General features: G+C 63.3%; 1 protein-coding gene across 1 annotated transcript; it reads right to left on the bottom strand.

Annotated features, from left to right (window-relative positions):
- Positions 1 to 1,453: 1,453 nt before the first annotated feature.
- On the bottom strand, positions 1,454 to 17,226 carry PRSS56 (serine protease 56). Its single transcript, XM_037909033.2, has 17 exons — positions 17,136 to 17,226; positions 13,285 to 13,446; positions 11,846 to 12,046; positions 10,781 to 10,834; positions 9,182 to 9,368; positions 8,673 to 8,781; positions 8,330 to 8,489; positions 7,877 to 8,019; positions 7,246 to 7,405; positions 6,663 to 6,851; positions 6,029 to 6,190; positions 5,041 to 5,095; positions 4,340 to 4,499; positions 3,740 to 3,860; positions 3,307 to 3,396; positions 2,543 to 2,649; positions 1,454 to 1,929 (listed from the first exon to the last, which is right to left on the bottom strand). The coding sequence occupies exons 1-17, from the start codon at positions 17,224 to 17,226 to the stop codon at positions 1,756 to 1,758; spliced, it is 2,325 nt and encodes a 774-aa protein (XP_037764961.1). The 3' UTR covers positions 1,454 to 1,755.
- Between the last annotated feature and the right edge of the window lie 2,013 nt (positions 17,227 to 19,239).

The following is a 19,239-nucleotide window of genomic DNA, read 5'->3' as shown; positions in this document are numbered from 1 at the left end:
GCCAGCCGTGCTCAGGGAGGAGCTCAGTGCATTAGCCATTCACGTCCTGAGCCCCGCACCCGTGGTGCAGGTCTGCATTCTCCTTACTCTACATGTGGGGAGACCAGGGAGTCACTGGGAGAGCTGCAGAGAACCCTGGAGCCCAGTCCCTGCTCTAACCACTAGGCCACATTCCCTCCTGTAGCTGGGAGGAGAGCCCAGGAGTGCTGGCTCCCATGCCCCAACTCTGACTAGCGCTCATCCCTGCCCAGAGAACCCAGGAGTCTGGTCCCCCCCATCCCTGGCTCTAGCCCACGCTCCCTCAGTGAGAGGCAACCCCAGCAGGTGCCTGGGGAGCTGACTGATTGGGGGGGGGGTGTAGCTGTTGGGGGTGGGGAAGGGGGGGATGCTGTCTCTGGTGCTGTGGGCAAACAGTGTCATTCCCAGCAGGGTGAGCAGCTGTGTGCCTGGGCTGAGCGGGGTGCTGGGCCCAGCCCGCTCTGTCACTCACCCGACAGCTGGGCCTTGGCCTGGAGGAAATGACCTCTCCAGTGCTAGCAGCCGAGCCTGAAAGGCAGCACCAGGGCATGGGAGGCGGGGGGGCCATCTCCTGGGGCTGCCAGGGCAGCTGGGAGGGCCAGGTGGGGGAGAGGGGTGTGAGAGCACAGGGAGCATGAAGGGAGGGCAGACAGCCTGTGAAGGCCCCTTGGGGGGAGCTTCTCTGTGAAGAGATTGGTGGACGCTCACCACCTGCTGGAGGCGCTATAGCCCACCAGCTGCCCCCTGCCACACCCTGGAGCCCAGGGCCCATGGCTGAGATGCCCTGGGGGGGGGGGCCTGCCCAGCAGCAATGCCTGGGGGGAGGTAGAACCCCAAGAGGGGCCCCCACCTGGCTGAGATGTGGGGAACTTACCCCCCCAGGCATATCAGCTGGGTAGAACCCGGGGTGGGAGGTCCCTGGTGGCAATGCCTGGGGGTGAAATCCCCTTTACCCCTCTTTGGTGCCTTGTGGGGTTTGTTTATTACGGACACTTTAGTTACCATAAAACATAGCTTTAATTTCAAAAATAACCCTTTCTTTGTACAAATAAATAGCTTCTGAGAGGCATGCCCCCAAGGGGGAGCCTGCAGACACCCCCAAAGGAATCAGCTCCCTCTGGTGGCTGTTTGACAGGGAGCCGAAGCTGCTGGGGCTGGCATGGGGGTCTGGAAACGGGCCTGGGGGGCCCAGGATTAGAGCCCTTTAGGACCCAGCTTGACCGAGAAAGGAAAGCCCAGGGGGAGGCTGTTCCTTCTGGTTACCCATGTCCAGGCCATGCCCTGCCAAGGGGCACTCAGCTGCAGTTCAGCTTAGCCCTCTGAGGTGGGGGGGGGGCTGCATTTCAGCCCCATGTAGCCCCTGCAACAGCTGGGGGGGCTGGCCTAGACTCCAGGGAGCATGGGAGGTGGAAGGGACCCCTCCGGTCCTGGCTGCATTTCAGCCCCATGTAGCCCCTGCAACAGCTGGGGGGGCTGGCCCAGACTCCAGGGAGCGTGGGAGGTGGAAGGGACCCCTCCGGTCCTGGCTGCCCCCCTGCCCAGTGAAGGCCTTGCTGTGAGGAGCTGGCTTTGGGGTCCCGGCATTCTCCATGGCAACAGGGTGTGCCAGGCTGGGTCCTGCTTGCTGTGCCAAGGGACCTGGCTGGCACCTGGCCCTGGTGCTGCCCTGTCTCAAGGCTGGCACTGAATAGGGACCCCCGGCCGGTTCTCCTCTACGAGGGGGCAGCAGGGGTCCCGTTAGGTCTGCAAAGCTGCCAGTGCCAGGGCGATGAGGCCGGGCATGCTGCGATACAGCGAGTCGCTCTCCAGCCCCACCAGGGCGGGGAAGGCAGTGGCTTTCCCGCCAACCGTGGCCCGAACCCGTGCCCTGTACAGCCCCTTGGTGTTCTTGGAGCCCAGGTCCACCAGGATCTGTGGGGAGAGGGGAGCAGCATGAGAGGGGAGAGGGGGCACAGAGCCACAGGGGAGCCCCTGGCAGCATGGTGACCCGTGGCAGCAGGTGCTCCAGGCTGCACAACGCCTGGGCTGGCAGAACTGCCCTGAGCATGGGCTGGGGGCCTGCCTGCCTCTGCAAGCCGCCTGCCCCACTGCTGTGGGGTGCAGCTGGCTGGCAGCCCCTGAGGGGAGCTGGGCTCAAGGGCTCCCCTGAGGGGTGGCACCCTCCCCACCCTGGCAGCAGGATTTGAACCCAGGCTGCATGGAGGTAAAGGTTAAAGGGCTCAGCCCCCAGCTGGCACCTGGAGCTGCCACCAGAAAGGGACAGACTCTCCCCGCCCACCCCCCCAGCCAGGGGATGGGGCAAGTGGGGGGTGGGGATGGAGACCAGGAGGGAGAGGCAGCATGTTGGGGGTATGGGGAGTGGAGGCCAGCGGGGGCAATGTGGGGAGCGGGGGAATGGTGGGGTGGGCCTCTCTGTGGCAGTAGCCCTTGCAGCCCAGGGGGGCCAGTGGGAGGCAGGGTGTGGTGCTGGGGGCTGGCTCAATACCCCCAGCCCCTGTGTCCCCACGGGACATGGCTCACTCACCTCCTGGAAGGTCATGACCAGGTCCCCCTCCGGCACCCGCAGGACCCAGCGGTAGAGCTCCTGCACGGCGCGGACCTGCAGCGCTGCCTCCTGCAGCCCTGGGCAGCCTGCGCCAAGAGGGGGAGAGGCGGTCAGGGCACTCACCAAAATCCCCCAGCTGGTGGAGAGCCAGGCTGCCAGGAGCTGGTCCGGGCCTGTCCCCTGCCACCCAACCGTTGGCATTTCCCTGGCACCTTTTGTCTCAAAGGGGCCAAAAGGACTTGACGTGCTATACTGGCTGGGCAAGGATCACTGCAGCCACCTCTGGGATGGTGGGTAGCTGGTGTGTAATGGGGCCCAGCAATGCCACGGAGCCACTGGGGTGGGGGGAGGAATGTTTCCAGCTAAGAGGGCAGGGGGGTTGCATGGCACATGAGTCCAGTACCCTGGACCCAACAACCCCCTAGCCTGGCACAGCCCTACCTCTGGGGCCCTGACCCCTGAGGGGGAACAGGTAAGCCTGGCCCCCCACCCCTGGGGTGGAGAGGGAAAGGCCTGGAGGGGGCACCTGGCTCAGCCAAGCTGCACAGGGCCCTCGGTGCTGATCCTAGCTGCCAGGCTGGGTGTAGTGGTGAGCTCAACATGGCTCTGCCCCAACAGGGCATGGTGGAAGCTAGGCACCTCTTGGCTGCAGTGGGGGTCCCAGTGCAACCCTCCCCCCCGCTTGGGTGGGGGAGGTGGGAACCCAGGCCCTGTGCCATGCAACCGCTGGGGGGTGGGCATACCTCTGTGATCACCTGGTCCCTCAGTGCTGGGGAGGGCTCCCCCCAGCTCTCGCCTCGCCCGCAGGGATGGGTCCCCCGCAGCTGCAAATCCTGCCACAGAGAGAGAGAGATGCCCCAACTGCCCCATGGGGAAAGGCTCCCCACAGGCCCCGTACGCTGCCAGTGCACCCCCGGCAACACAATGCGATGGCACCATGAGCCAGGTGGCACGGCTGGCACCGGAGTGCCCTAGAGCAGCTGAGGCCAGGCTGCCCAGTCCATGACCAAGCCCCCTGGCATGAGGCAGGGCAATGCCATGACAGGCCCTGCAGTGCCATCCAGGCTGAGGTCTAACCGGGCACGGATGTGTCTTGCACTGCCCCTGCCGTGAGTAACTAGCTGGGGTGAGGTGCCCCCAGACATGCCCCCACCTCACCCCTCAGCAAGCACTTACGGTTCAGCGGGGAGGCAGCTCCTGGGGGTGGCCCCGCTCCTTGGGCCCCCAGCTGAGCCCGCAGCTGCTGGAGAAAGGCCCAGCCGTGCCCCTTCAGCGTCTCCACTGCCCCCTCGGCCTGCTGAAGCGGAGAGACGCAGGGAGTGAGCGGGGCCGCATGAGCGGGGCCCGTACGGGTGGCACCCGCCGGCAATGCCAGTGACACCCGCCCCAGGCAGTGCTGGGTGCTGTGGGAGGAGGGGGCTCCCTGCAGCTGGGGGTTCAGGAGGGGGGTGGGGATCCATAAGGTGCGGGGGATGATGGAGAAGGAGCTGGGTGGGGGGGAGTGCGGGGATCTGTGCTGAGGTCAGGGAGGGAGGGGGTGGGTTGATGGGGTGCCAGGGTCAGTTTGGGGGTGCTGGGGTCAGATGGGATTTCCAGCTGTTCCTGCCCCTGGGCTAGGGCCATGGTGGCCTGCGGGGGCTGGATTTGGGGTCCAGCTGAGTGGAGACTGTGAACCGGAGGGGCCAGGTGCCCACGGGCAGCTTCAGGCTGCAGTGCTGCCCTCTTTGGAGAGGCTGGGGGTCCCCCCTCCCCAATCAGAGCCCACCCCCCCATTACCTGCAGGAAGAGTTGCTCCTCCCCTCGGAGCTGCCCCGCAGCCAGTGCAGGAGCTGGGGGGGCTGTGTTGCCCCCAGCCATGGCGCTCAGCTCCCCCACCCAGTCCTCCAGCGCAGGGCCCACGGCCTGGAACAGCGCCAAGAAGGGTGGGGGCTGGGTCCTGCGATGAGGGGCAGGGTGAGCAGCTTGTCATACCGCGCCCCCGCCCCCCGGCCAGCAGCAGAGCATTTTGGGAAGTGGGGGTCCCAGCAGCCCTGGGGTATGCCAGACAGCACCAGCCCATGAGACTATAACCCTGCAGCCGGACCCGCTATTGCCCACCTTCGAGTCAATGCCACCCCCACATGCCCAGCCTGGGGGGACCGTGCCCTCCATGGAGCCTGGCTCCCGTGGCTGGCTGGCTGGCTGTGCAGCCCCTGGCTGAGGGTCTGTCCAAGAGGTGGGGGATGTGTGGGGTGAGGGAGGGGTGGCACATGCCCCTGGACCTTGACAGGGGCCACCTGTGTATCCCCTGGCACTGGCCTGAGTCCCACGGCCTGTCTCTTCCCCCACCCCACCCCACCCCCACCACAACAGGCCTCTTCCCTCCCCCCTGCCCCTGATCCCGAGCCCCACACCTCCCCCCAGTCCCTGGCCAGCACCTCTTCCCCCCCTCCCACGATCTCACACGGGGCCCCACCCAGCCCTGGGACTGGCTTTACCTGCTGGGGGCGCTCGGGACCTCTTCAGGGCTTGCCTGCCCCTCGGCCCCCAGCCCTGGGGAGACGATACAAGACTCAGTCTCAGCAGCAGGGCGCTGGGGGGCGTGTGGGGCAGGATGTGGGGCTGGCAGCGGGTGGGGCAAGTAGCGGCCATGCTGCTGTGGGCAGGTGCCAGGGAGCTGGCCCAGTGCCCCAGCCCAGCCCCAGCCATGGGCTGAGACAGCCCCTCTGCAGGCAGCTGGATGCTGCGGGCATGGGGGAGGCAGCCAGCTCCCGGAAAGACCCCGTACCCTTCGCAGTGCTGAGGAGGGACAGTAAGTGCCGGGCTGTAGCTGACACAATTGGGGAGCCCATACTGGGGGTGCCTTCAAAGTCCCCAGTGGAGGTTGGGGGATCAAGGTTCCCGAAGCAGTGCGAGTGGGTCCCCCTATGTCCTCGTGCGGGCCCAGAGCTGGGATGTGGGGATCCAGAGGCAGGGTATGGGGCTGGGGGGGGTCCAGGTCGTGAGTCCCGGCAAGGGCGGGGGAGGTGGGAAATCCAGGGGGCAGGGGTCCCTGCCATGTCCCAGGTGGGGGAGATCTGGAGGGCAGCTACCTGCCATGGCCTGGGGAGGTAGGAGCTCCAGGGGGCAGGGGTCCCTGGTGTGGCCTGGGCAGGGGAGAAAGGAGATCAGGGCAAGGAGGTCCCTAGCATGGCCTGGCCGGGGGATGTGGGAGATCCGGGGGGATGCAGGTCCTTAGCATGACCTAGGAGGGAGATTGGGGGGAGGAGGTGGGGGTCCCTGGCGTGGCCTGGGTGGGGGAAGTGGGGGGTGGCAGATCTGGGGGGGGCATGTACCTTCCGTGGCCCGGCATGTCTGGCCGGGGGATGTCGGAGATCTGGGGGAATGGGGGTCCCTGGCGTAGCCTGGGTGGAAGATTGTGGGGGAAAGGCGGGGGTCCCTGGCGAGGCCTGGGCAGGAGAAGTGGCAGATCCGGGGAGCAGGTACCTGCCGTGGCCCGGCGAACCCGGGCGGGGAAGAGATGCCCGTACAGCTGCTCCATGAAGCGGGGCAGGGTGTGGGTGAAGAAGGCGAAGTCCACCTGGTTTCGGAAGAACTCCTCGGCCCGGCGCAGGAAATCCAGCAGCGTCTGGGCATAGGCGCGCAGCTCTGTGGGGAACTGGGCGTTAGCGGGACATCCCCCAGTGCCCCCGGCGCCAGGGCCCACAGAGCAGCTGGCACAACCCTGACTCAGCGAGGCCTTTTTCCCCTTAGCTCCTCAGCCTGGGCCTGGGGCACCGTGTGCCCTCCCTGTCCCGCTCTGCCCCTACAGCATGTTATCAGCCACCCCATTAGCTATAGAACCTCAGCCTCCCCCCCCCCCCCGGCCCCGCTCTGCTCCCTCCTGCCCTTCCCGTCGGGTGGCCCCATCTGCAGGGTGGGGGCAGCAGAGGGTAGCTCTGCCCTCGGGGGGCAAGGGGTTGGTGCCAGGTTGTGGGTATAAGCCCAAGGCCCAAAGAGCGCTGAGGGTCAGAGCCCCTGGGCCACGGCTCTGGGTGTGTCCCCCAGGCCTCCCAGCCCGTGCCCCTGCAGGCTTTGCACCCTGGCAGCGCCCAGCCCCCCCCCGGCCAGCGCCACTCACCGCATCTCCTCCTCTTCATCCTGCAGGTCTCCTCGGCGACCCGGGCGCAGGCGGCCCGGCCTTGGGGCGGGGCGCACGACTGGGCATAGAAGGAGCACAGGTGGGCGAGCTCTGCGTGTTGGCGCTCACCGGGCAGCTGGGATGCGGCCAGCAGCTCGAAGCAGGTGGGCTCTCTGCTCTCGGGTGATTCTGGGGAGGGCGAGGGGCTAGGGGCTAGGGACGGAGAGAAAGGGCCACACCCCTGGGCACCACCCCCTCCCCTGGGGGGACCCCTGGATGCCGCCCCTCCCCTGGGGTGACCCTGGGCACCACCCCCTGTGGGACTGCCAGGCATCGCCCCATCACACCCTCCTATCCTGCCTAGGACAGAGACTCCGGTGTCCTAGTGGCTCAGTTCCCCGCCCTGGCGCTGCCATCTGGGCCCCTCTTCCCCCATGGCTGACAGTACCTGGTCCCAGCCAGGCAATGCCCATTCCTCGCCCGACCCCCGCTGTTATCCAGCTCATGGCCCTGAGGTTCAGGCTGCTCTGCCCTGGCCTGTGCCCCCTGCAGCCCCTGCTGCCGAGCCGGCCGTGGCACTCACTGTCCATCTGGCGGCGGATCCAGTCGGCGAAGGCTGTCACGCGGGTGTACACTCCCGGCTTGCCCTGTTCCCCGCAGCCATCCCCCCAGGACGTGATGCCATACAGCACGGACTGCTGCGACCCGGACTCCTGGCACGTCAGGGGCCCGCCAGAATCTCCCTGGGGGAGAAGCAGCCACAGGCTGGCATGAAGCTTGGGCAGGGGTGGGCAAAGCAGGGACCAGCTCTAAGGTCCCCCAGGAGCACGTGGCCCCATCCTGCCATTGGCCCCTTTGGGTAGAGGGTAAACTGAGTCACAGAGCTGGGCAGGCCCTGGCCAGCAGCTGAGCCGGCAATAGGACCCAGGAGTCCTAGGCTCCTCAATGGTCAAGATTAAGGGAGCCCCCCTGCTCTGCCCTGCCCCAGCCAGGCAACCCATGCCTGGGTCTGCCCCCAGGTCACGCCTGGTGGAGGGATTCCAGCCTGATGTGTGCCAGCCCCAGCAGCCAGCAGCTCCCAGCTCTGCCCTCTGGTGGATCGCAGTGGCACTGCTGGCCTTGGCACTGGTTGCTCCGTGGCACGTGCCGTGGCTCCATGCTTGGCCCATCGTGGGGGCACCCCCTCCTCACCCTGGGACCCCCCCAGCCGTTACCTGGCAGGAGTCGATGCCGCCGGCCAAGTAGCCGGCGCAAAACATGGCATTGGTGAGCAGCTCCTTGCCCAGCGCACTGCGGCAGGCGTCCTGGCTCAGCACGGGCACCCGAGCCTCCATCACCACCTTGGCCGACGGCCCCTCTGCCAGGGCAAAAAGCAAGTCACGGGAAGGGGCTGCTGTCCCCACTGCGCCCCCCACCCCTGCTGTACCTGGGCCTAGTGCCCGGGCAGCAGGGAGCCATCCCTGGCCCGCTGGATTGGCTGAGATGCCGGATGCCCCGTCCCAGCTTTGGGGAGATGCCCGGGTCGCTGGGGCCCACTGGCTTCCAGAGGACGCTACTCCGGCAGGGAAAGCACCTGGACCAACCCCCACTCCCCTGGCAGAGGGCCCGCCAGCAGGGGGCGGAGGAGAGCGCTGGGCGGAACTGCCCCTGCCCCGCACCCGACCTACCTTGGTAGAGGGACCCCCAGCCGGCGATGTAGCAGGGTGTCCCTGGGCCGGGCTCCTCGGGACCGTCGGGCAGGCACACCGGGCTCAGCCAGGCCGAGGGGGCCACCGGGCGCCCCAGCTCCAGCAGCGCCACGTCGCTGTGGAAGGTCTTGGGGTTGAACTGTGTGGGGAGAGGAGCAGGGGGTGAGGGAGTGGGGGTGCGGGGGATGGTCAGGGTGCTGGGGGATTGGGATGCTGGGGGCAGTCGGGGTCCCAGGGTGGTTGGGGGAGGGGCGGGGGGCCTCTGGGCACAGGCACCTGGGGCAGGCAGGTGGGGGACATGCTGGGGGGCCCCCCATCTTACCTTGGGGTGGGTGATGATGCGGTTGACGGGCAGCACCTGCTCGCCCTCGTCCCACTTGGCGAGATCGTAGTCCCCCACCACCACCGTCCAGGCCAGCTCGTTGCCGTTCCTGCGGGAGGGTGGAGCAGGGAATGAGAGGGGGCAGGCAGAGCCAGGCCCCCCCTCCCGCTCCCCACACAGGGGATCTGGCCCCAGGCAGCTCTGCCAGCTGGGCCCCTTGGGGCTTCCCGCCCTGGAGCTCAGCTGCCCTGCGCCAGGCACCTTCCCCCCCCGCCATCAGGGGACAGCAGGGCCTGGCCCGAGCAGTGGCTGGGCAGGGTGGCATGGTGAGAGGGAGGCTGCCCCATTGCCCCTGAAGCCGAGCTGCGCAGGGGCCATGCCCTGTCTCTGCCCTGGGCTGGCACCGGCCAGCTGCACTCAACGCTCCCATGGGAGACGCCCCCACTCGGCTGCAAGGCTGTTGGGTGCCTGTAGCTGCCTGTGCCCCCTGGGGCTATCCCCAGCCATACCCGGCGAAGCAGTGTGCAGCCGTGAGGACCCAGGTGTCCCCCACCAGCACCCCGCCGCACATCAGCTCCCCGCCCAGCCGCACCGAGACCAGCCAGGGCCAGGCGCCCCGCGGCGCCACACTGCCCCCCACGATCTTGCCCTTGGTTGCTGTGGCATTGGGTGCCACCACCCCCCGGCCACACGTCCCTGGGGAGGAAGAGAGAGAGAGAGAGAGAGAGAAGAGATCAGATCAGATGGGGGGGAGAGAAGAGGCTCCCCTACAGCTTTGCCAATGTCCCTCACTCCCGACCCGCAGCCCCCTGCTATCCTTGTCCTACATGTTTCATGAGACAAGAGGCTCAGTTGGTCCCCAATATTCTTGGGTGCCACCGAGGGCCCAAACCAGGCCGGTTAGAGCGTCTGTTCCTTTAACAGTTTTGTGTGTGTGTGTTGGGGGGGGGGGGGGGGAAGGGTGAGAAAACCTGGATTTGTGCTGGAAATGGCTCTACTTGATGATCACTTTAGATAAGCTATTACCAGCAGGAGAGTGGGGTGGGAGGAAGTTTTGTTTCATGGTCTCTGTGTGTATATAATGTCTTCTGCAGTTTCCACGATATGCTATGCGTCCGATGAAGTGAGCTGTAGCTCACGAAAGCTCATGCTCAAATAAACTGGTTAGTCTCTAAGGTGCCACAAGTACTCCTTTTCTTTTTACGAATACAGACTAACACGGCTGTTACTCTGAAACCTGTTCCTTTAACAGGGCTCTGCAGGGGCGGGTCCAGCTGGGACTGGGAGCTGGTGTGGAATGGCCTGTCTTCATGGAGCTGTCATGCTTAATTCCAGGAGTGCTTAATAACAAGGGGGGTGTGTGTGTGTGTGCACGTCAGGGATGCACTGCGTGGTGCGTGTGTGTGTCTGTGCCAGGGATGCACTGCACGGTGCATGTGTGTGTAAGTCGGGGATGCACTGCACGGTGCATGTGTGCGCACACTGGGGATGCACTGCATGGTGCATGTGTGTCTGTGCCAGGGATGCACTGCATGGTGTGTGTGTGCGTGCTGGGGATGCACTGCATGGTGTGTGTGTGTGCGTGCTGGGAATGCACTGCACGATGCATGTGTGTGTGCATTAGGGATGCACTGCACGGTGCGTGTGCACGCACTGGGGATGCACTGCACGGTGTGTGCGCCGCGTGCATCAGGGATGCACTGCACGGTGCGTGTGTGTGTGTGCCAGGGATGCACTGCATGGTGCATGTGTGTGTGGGCCAGGGACGCATGCAGCTGTGTCCTGGGGCAGCCCCAGGCGCCCCCACAGCCCTGCCGATGCCGACCTCGGTGCCCACCGAGGCAGCGAGCACTGAGGGGTGGTGCTGTGGCCCCATGCAAGCTAGGCAGGGTGGGCAGAGGGTATGAAGAGCTCAGCAAGCTGGGCCCATCCATGGTGAACCCTACGGGGCAGCTGCCCCTGCCCCCATCGCCACCTGTTACTGAAGCTGAGGCACATGGGAAGGCATGTCCCTGCCTGGCAGCAGGGTGATGCTCAGCCCTCGCTCCCGCGCCCACCACACACCCATGGGGCGTGGCCCCAAATGCCTTGAGCAGCTGTAGACTCACCTGGTGCTGGCTGGTCCGAGAGGTTGTTCATATCGTCCATGTTGCTCTCCAGCCCTGCAGGGGGATGAGACCTGAGGGATGGGCCGCGCTGCTGGGCACACATGCCACCCGCATGCCGGGGCCTCCTGGACTCCCCACCCACCCCCTCGGCTGGGCCCCCTCACAACTCCTGGAAATCAGCCTCCTGCCCAGGCTGGGGTTTCCCTGCCATTTGGTGTTTGTTATTGTAGGGGCTCCTGAGAGCGTGGGGCAGTGCTGGTTTATTAAGGGGTCTCCCGGAAATGCTGGGGTTGCACACACTGGTGTGTTATCGAAGGGTCTCCTGTGACTATGGGGGCTGCTCACAGTGGTTTGTGTATTGTAGGGTCTCCCAGGAGCGAAACCCAGCTACACAGTGGGCTGGTATCATCCAGCTGGGGAGGAGCTATGCCAGCCTGGGACCTAGAGCTTCCCTCGCTCTGTCCCACCTGTGGGCGGGGGCAGGGTGGTGTTTGCCCTGGCGCCAGCCCTCGAGGAGGGGATGGGGCTGCAGGGCAGAGCAGCGGGCACCTGAGCCCAGTGCTGGGGCCTGATCTGGGCCTGTTTTCCCTGCACTGTGCACTGCGGGTCACTCCCACAGCACGACTTCTCTGTTGTCTGGGCTCCCTGTTTGTTATTGTAGGGTCTCCTGTGCGATCCCTCCATCAAACCAGCCCACGCCGAGCATAGCGCTTAGGCTCAGCCCAAGGGGGCAGCAGAGAGCCCTGTGCTGCCCAGCGGCGCCCCCTGTGGATGCAGCTGAGGGTGGCGGCTGGCACAGCAGGGCAGGGGAGGGATGGGAGCCGAGCCACATTCGGCACCCGCTCCTGGGCTAGGGCTGCTGTGGGGGGGATGGGCTCAGGCCCAGTGGGTGACCCCCCTCCAGACCTGCTGTGAGGGGTCCCGGGATGGGGGGGCGCTGGGTCTGAAGTCACTTGGCCAGAGACCAGGTGGGCCATCCCCCTGCTCGGTGAACTCCACTGAGCTGCTGCATGAGGTTAGGATTCCCCCACCCCCCCCATGCTGCCATTTGGGGCTGGTACCTACTGCACTCCTGCAGGCGCAGCTGGCAGCGCCTGGCCATCAGCTGAACGCAGGCGTCAGGGCTCAGGTCGTCAGCGGGGCACAGGCGCTGGTAGGGGGCACACGCCTTGCTCAGCGCCCAGTTCCTCTCGGCCTGCTCCGGGGTGGCCTGGGCTTCCAGGACAGCCTGGCAGCTGGGCAGGGGAGCCAGAGGGGCCACCGGGGCTAGGGAGAGAGGAAACAGGTCAGAGTGGAGCCACTCCCTGCCCACAGGCTATGCACGGGGCCGGGCTATCAGCTGAGGGCACCATGCTGCCGAATTTCCTTCCTTACCCTCATGCCCTCCCTCCGGTTCTTCCCCCATAGTGCAGTCTGAACATCCATTGGATGGGCCCTTGTTTGTTATTGTAGGGTCTCTCCAGAGAGCTGGACTGTGCACATGTAGGGTTTGTTATTGTAGGGTCTCTTGGGAGAGCTGAGTTGTGCGCATGCAGGGTTTGTTATTGTAGGGTCTCCGGGAGAGCTGGGCTGCGCGCATGCAAGGTTTGTTGTTGTAGGGTTTCTCAGGAGAGCTGGGCTGTGCACATGTAGGGTTTGTTATTGTAGGGTCTCTTGGGAGAGCTGAGTTGTGCGCATGCAGGGTTTGTTATTGTAGGGTCTCTCGGGAGAGCTGGGCTGTGCACATGTGGGGTTTGTTATTGTAGGGTCTCTTGGGAGAGCTGAGTTGTGCGCATGCAAGGTTTGTTGTTGTAGGGTCTCTCAGGAGAGCTGGGCTGTGCACATATGGGGTTTGTTATTGTAGGGTCTCTCCAGAGAGCTGGGCTGCACACATGGGCTTGCTCTGGGGGGTGGCATGCGTGTGTTTGTGTCTGGGCATGCACGGCTGTGAGATTCCACGGCCTCTTACAGTGGTGCTCAGGTTCCCAGGAGTAACCTCAGAGCGGCCCCCGGGCCGGGATCCCAAGGGCCAATCCAAGGCTCCCTGTGAGGGCTCAGCCCTTCCCTTCGCCTGGCAATTCCCACCCAAACAGCAAGGCGGGGTTTGGCTGCAGTGGCTGGGGTTTAGGGATGAGCCCACCCCGGACCTGGTATTTTGGCACATGCGGGGTTTGTTCTTGTAGGGTCTCTCAGGAGCGCAGGGTTGTAGGGTGGTCTGTGGGGGCTGGTGCTGCCCACACAGGTTAGCCATTCTAGCCCCCGTGCGTGGTGTTACCAGGACAGCTGTGAGGCCGGCTGTGCGGGTTTGTTATTGTAGGGTTGCTCGCTGGAGCGAACAGGCTGTAGGCAACAGCAGGGCTCCTGCTGCTCTGGCAGTCACCCCAGCCTGCCCCACTGACGACCTCCCCGCCGTGGGACTGCCACTGACCAGGGGACAGGCCATGGGGCCTCGTGCAGGAGCCCCCAGCCAGCCTGCGCTGCTGGTGTGTGTGGCTGGGCCGGCGGGGCGGGGGGCGGGCACTCACGGGCACACTCCCCGCTCCGGTTGCCGCAGTCCCCAAAGAGGCAGGGCGCGCACTCCCCACACTCCCGCAGCTGCCGCTCGTGCTCGGCCAGCGCCCCCTCCAAGGCCACCAGAGCGCTCTTCAGGGCGGCCTCCAGGACTAGCGTCCCCCGGCTGGAGAGTGCTGCAGAGAGAGAGAGAGAGGAGCCTGGTTAGCCCTAGCCCGCGGCCCTGACTGCCAGCCGCTTCGGCCTGGAGGGCGGCTCCAAGCCCCCTTGCCTCCCCTTGGGGCTGCTCTCACTTACGCCGCGCCTTGGCTGTGCCCCCTCCCTACCCATGGCCGCGCCCCCCATCCCGGAGCACAGTTCCACCCCTCTTCTCCCCATTGGACCTCTATGTGGCTGCGACTGAGGCCCCGGAGTGCAGAGAACAGACCAAAGCGGGTGTGAGGTTATGAGTGTAATAAAACCTTAAACTCACTGAACATTAAATCCCACCAAATGAGGGTAAATCCATCCTCATCATCGTATCCACTCATTATACTCCACACCTGAACATAGCCATTATATGAACAACATACCCCCATATCTCAATGTCTGTACTTTGACCCGTTAAACTTTTACCCCCATTTGGGGAGATTGCAGATTATGTATTCCTTACGCCACCCGTCCTAAACCAAATTTCGCCCCCCTTGATCATCTGTACCTTATTCCCTGATAACCAGAAACTTCTATGCTTAAACTCTGTACCGTTTTCTTTTTACTTCAACATCATCTTAATGAAATTAATATATCTTATTGAACGGTGACAGGGCCAGAAAGAGTTAACTAACTCACAGACTGACCTGACGCATTGCCGGACTTTAAAGACGGTTAGGAAGAGATGGAAATGAACAGAGCTTTGAAATGCAAGCCTACATTGTTAGAGATAGAAGGGTAGGTGTTTGCTCAGGGCTTGTGAGGTAAGCAAACAAGTCTTGTCTATTGCTATGGCTTTGATTCAAAGATCAAAAAAGGAATATTAACATTTAGGAAAACACTTGAGTGAAATCGTGTTATTGTCAATATGTCTCTGTGAAGGTTGGGGTATCCTACATGTGAACTACAGTATTTAATGGATAAATTACACTGTGCTAATTGCCATGATGTTTAGGAGAAGGAAAGTTAAGCCTGTTGTTTAATCAGGCCAAAAGGCTGCTGGAAATGTATAAAGACCCTGGGACATGATCCTTCTTCATCTCCGCTCTGCTTTGGGTTTCAAGAGGGGGAAACCCTGAGCCATAAGGATTGAGATCCCCAGTCACTGACTGGAGTCACCCTGAATATGGACATTGGACTATAACCTCTGGACTATTTCTAAAAGGACTTTGGACAACGACAAGCTCATCTCTGCTCTGTATCTGGACCTCAAGAATTGAATTCAAGTCTGTCTGTGTATTGATCATAGAATCATAGAATATCAGGGCTGGAAGGGACCTCAGGAGATCATCTAGTCCAACCCCCTGCTCAAAGCAGGACCAATCCCCAATCAAATCATCCCAGCCAGGGCTTTGTCAAGCCTGACCTTAAAAACCTCTAAGGAAGGAGATTCCACCTATTGATCTTTCAACCAACTCTCTCTCTTTTCTTTTTTAATACATTTTAGCTTAGTTAATAGGAATTGGCTCTGAGCGTGGCTTTGGGGTAAGGTCTAAGTTAGAATTGGAGCTGGGTGTTTGGCTGATCCTTTGGGATTGCAAGAACCTTTTCTTTTATATGTTGAGACAAGATTTTCCGTAATCGTCATCGTATCTGACGTGGGTCTGGCTGGAGGCTGGGCACTGGAAGGGAACTGCGTTGTTTGGACGTCTGAGTAACCCGGGAGGTGCTGCAGAAGCTGTTTTGGGCTGGCTTGGGAAATCAAAGTATTGGAATATCCACCAGCTTCTGGGGTTTGTCTGCCCCATTCTGTTTGCAGTTCACCCTAATTGAGTGACCTCAGCAGGCTCCCACGGGCAGCACCATCACAGGGGGACAATGTCAGGCCCTAGCAGCCAGGGAGATCTGGGGCTGAGCTGGGTCCTCCTGCCCACCTCGGCCTCTCCTGGGCAGGTGGTCTCCCCTGCAGTAGTTGGGCCCGGTCCAACCCTGCGCATGGGGATCCCGCTGCCTGGGATTGGCTCGCCCCTGGCGTGGGGCCTGTCTCCCCCCCTTGGGGCTCAGGAGGTTGTGGCTGCTGTCCCCGCTGGGTGGGATCCCATCCCATGCCTGGCGGTGAGAGTCAGCGGGCGACGGGAGCCCCCCCTCCGGTGCCATGGCATCACAGCTGGTGAGCCAAGCAGGAGCCGTGAAGCCATGTGCCTCCCAGGCGGCCAGGTGCCGATAAGGAGGGTCTTTCCCCTGTTGTGCCTGACCCTCGCACAGAGCACGTGGCTGCCCCGGGGGGTCCTGAGGTGGGGCCCACCCTCTCACAGCGGGGCAAGCTGGCAGACAGAGGGCGAAGGGCCTTGCCCACTGTCCCAGGTGAGTACGTGGCAAAGTGGAGAATAGGACCCCGGAGACCTGGCTTCCCCGTGTGCATTGTGTGCGTTGCTGGTCGGACAAACAGAGTCCTCCCCTGCAGCAGGGCACGGCGCCCGGGTTTCAGGCCAGCCACTTCCAGGCCTGTAGAGTCTGGGTGCCGAGTGCCAGGCTCTGGGAGCTGGGGAGAGCTGAGCCTGGGACCCGGTTCAGCCTGTCTGGGCACCCCACCCCTCCAAACGGCAATGGGCTTGTCAGGGCTTCGTGCCACAACACGGGCGTGTGCTGGGCACCGGGCATGGCGCTTAGCAACCAGACTCACTGCAGGGAAGGTGCCCTGCCCCTCCAGCCGGGGTTGGAGATGTGTTTGCACTGTGGGGGGGGGGGGGGGGGGTTTGCATTGCAGGGGTGTTTTAATGAGGGGTTGTATTGGGGGGGTTGTTTGCCTGGCGGTGCCTTGGGGATTGCACTGAGGGGTGCATTCGTGTGTTTGCATGGGGGGATATTTGCATGGGGAGAGAGGTTGTGTTTGAATTGTCTGTGTGTGGTTGCATTAGGGGGTTGCGTGGGTGGTGTTTGCATTGCGGGCTTGCTCTGGGGGGTGGCATGCGTGTGTTTGTGTCTGGGCATGCACGGCTGTGAGATTGCACGGCCTCTTACAATGGTGCTCAGGTTCCCAGGAGTTACCTCAGAGCGGCCCTGGGCCGGGATCCCAAGGGCCTCTCCAAGGCTCCCCGTGAGGGCTCAGTCCTTCCCTTCGCCTGGGAATTCCCACCCAAGCAGAAAGGCGGGGTTTGGCTGCAGTGGCTGGGGTTTAGGGATGAGCCCACCCCGGCCCAGGTATTTTCTTCGATTTACTCTGCAAAAGCCAGCAGGTGCATGCAGGGTGGGGACAGCTCCCTCCCCGACACATCTCCCCCTCGGCCCTTCCTGTTCCCAGCAGTGCCCCCCACGAGCCTGACCAGCCCCTGCAAAAAGCCCAGGGCGGCCATGGTGAAACCCACCAGGATGGGAGCCCTGAGCCATTACAATGAACCACACAGCCCTGGGGATCCCCAGGGGGGGACCGCGAAGGGGTTTGCCCACTGTCCCAAATGAGCAGGAGGCAAAGCTGGGAATATAGGACCCAGAAGTCCTGGCTCCCAGCTGCCCTGCTCTAACCACTAGACCCCACTCCCGTCCCAGAGCCTGGAACGGGACCCAGGAGTCCTGGTTCCCAGAACCCCTTCCCCCCCACACACCACTTGTCAGCTGCACCAATCCCGTAAGCAAAGCCCCCTGGCAGGAAATGAGCCCCTTGCCTGGAGCCTGGTTGCCTGGCGGGGCTCTGCCTGGGCTGAGCAGGGACTGGTGACCCACCGGCGCCCGCACTGACCTTGCAGGATGCTGGCTGGCATCTGGTGAAACTCCTTGCCCACGGGGGCACCAGCCGTCAGCTGCAGGATGCAGACCAGCGGCAGCAGCATGGTGTGGCAGGTGGGAACACTAGGCTGGTTCTGGGCCGGCTCTTCCCCTCTGCCTGCCTGGCTGCTGTGCTGGGAGCTGGGCCGGCACAGGGGTCCCCCCCTCGCTCCTCGTCTCCACCGCTGCGTGCTCTGGAGATGACAGGGGAACAATGGGCCCCGGGGCGAACGGCGTTGTATATATACAGTGCCCTGGGGGGGGCCGGGGCCGCGCTTTCCCATGCTGGGGGACACACAACAGCTGAATTCATTAAGGCAGCGCCCGGCGGTGGTGCCAGGGCCCTGCCGTGGGGATGGGCCGGGAAGGGGGAATAAAGGTGCCGGTAAATGGGGGCGGGAGGGGAGCTGATCCAGTTGGAATTCATTAGGGTAGTGAGTTCGCCGGGCCCGGGCTGGCTGGCTTGGGAGCAGGGGCCTGGCTGCAGCCTTCCCCGGTCTGAATGAGCTCATTGTTCCCGGCCCCCGAGCGGGCGGCCCCATCAAAGAGCCCCCTAATGATCACAGGCGACCCGCCTGGCTTGATCATTTTCACGCTTTTAGCCTCGCCAAGCCGCTGTTGTCAGTTCACATCACTGCGGCCCCGGCACGGACTCGGGGCCCGGGCCCCCCAAACGGCCCAGCCGTTAGCGTCGGTGCTGGGGGCTCGGGCTGAGAACGGGCGCGTCAGCAAATCCTGCCAAGGCACCGGTCCCCACGGTTCTGATGCCGACCTGCTACCCCAGAACGATTCATGATGCAAAGCCTCGCTGTGCCCAGTGGCACCCACGCTGTCCTGTGATCCTGCCGATGGCAGGGCCTGGGGGCAGGGACAGGGCCTGGTGCTTGAGGGTGGGTAACTCCTGGGGGCTCAGAGACCACACTGTCCTTGGGGTGGGGCTCTGCACAGCCCGAGCTATTGCAGTGCCCCCCAGCCAGAGATTCCCACTTGCTCCCTGGAATGCCCACGTGTCCCAACACACCTTCCGGGCCCCAATACTCCCCCAGCCGCTGTGCCCCCATCACCCCCTCTGAACATTGGGGCTGTTCAGCTTGGAAAAGAGACAACAAAGGGGCGGATGTGATAGAAGGCTATAAAATCACGACTGGTGTGGAGACCGTGAATAGGGATGTGTTATTTACCCCTTCACATCATGCAAGAGCCAGGGGTCACCTGCTCCCATTAATAGGCAGCAGCTTGAATACAAAGTAGAGGAAATACTTTTTGCTATAATGCACAATTCACCTGTGGAACTCCTTGCCAGGGGATGTTGTAAAGGCCAAAAGCAGAACTGGGTTCAGAAGAGACCAGGAGGAGTTGATGAAGGATAGTCCATCAATGGCTATTAGCCAAGATGGTCAGGGACACAACCCCATGCTCGGGGTGTCCCTAAACCTCTGACTGCTGGAAGCCAGGAGTGGAAGATGTGGGTGGATTGCCCCCATAATTGCCCTGTTCTGTATGCTCCCCCTGCAGCTCTGGTAGGAGCCACTATCAGAAGCAGGATACTGGGCTGGATGGACCATGGTCTGACCAAGGAGGGCAGCGCTTATGTTCCCATGATGCCGCTGTATTTTGGAAGGGCCTGTCACCCTCGTATCACAGCTTGGGGTGCAGGCACAGCCATCCCCAGGAGCCTGGCCTAGCGTGCTGGGATCCAGGGGCTGCAGGGAGAACCCAGCCCAGCTCAGCAGTGACTGGGAGCCAGGCAGAGTCCCAGGGTCCCTGCCGGCGCTTGCTGTCTGCCTTGCTGCAGTGCCCCAGAGTGGAGGTGGGGGTGCCTCCCTGTCAGCAGGGGGGTGCTATAAACCAGGATGTTTGGGGAGCAGGGAGCGCAGGGACCGTCGGTGCCTGGGTCCCACCAGGATGGGAGAGCCGAGAGCTCCGTGTGCCCTCAGGCTGGCCGCTTGGCACCACGCACAGAGCCGCATTGTGGGGTGCTGGGAGCTCAGGGCCTGGCGAGTCTCAGGAAGCAGGGACCTGAGCAGATCCCTGCAGGCTGGGCCAGGGGGCATTGCCTGGCTCTGTCTGGGCCGGGG

The sequence above is a fragment of the Chelonia mydas genome, chromosome 9 (genome assembly GCF_015237465.2).
Source record: "Chelonia mydas isolate rCheMyd1 chromosome 9, rCheMyd1.pri.v2, whole genome shotgun sequence".
Taxonomy (NCBI): domain Eukaryota; kingdom Metazoa; phylum Chordata; order Testudines; family Cheloniidae; genus Chelonia; species Chelonia mydas.
This window is presented reverse-complemented; position numbering and strand designations above follow the sequence as displayed.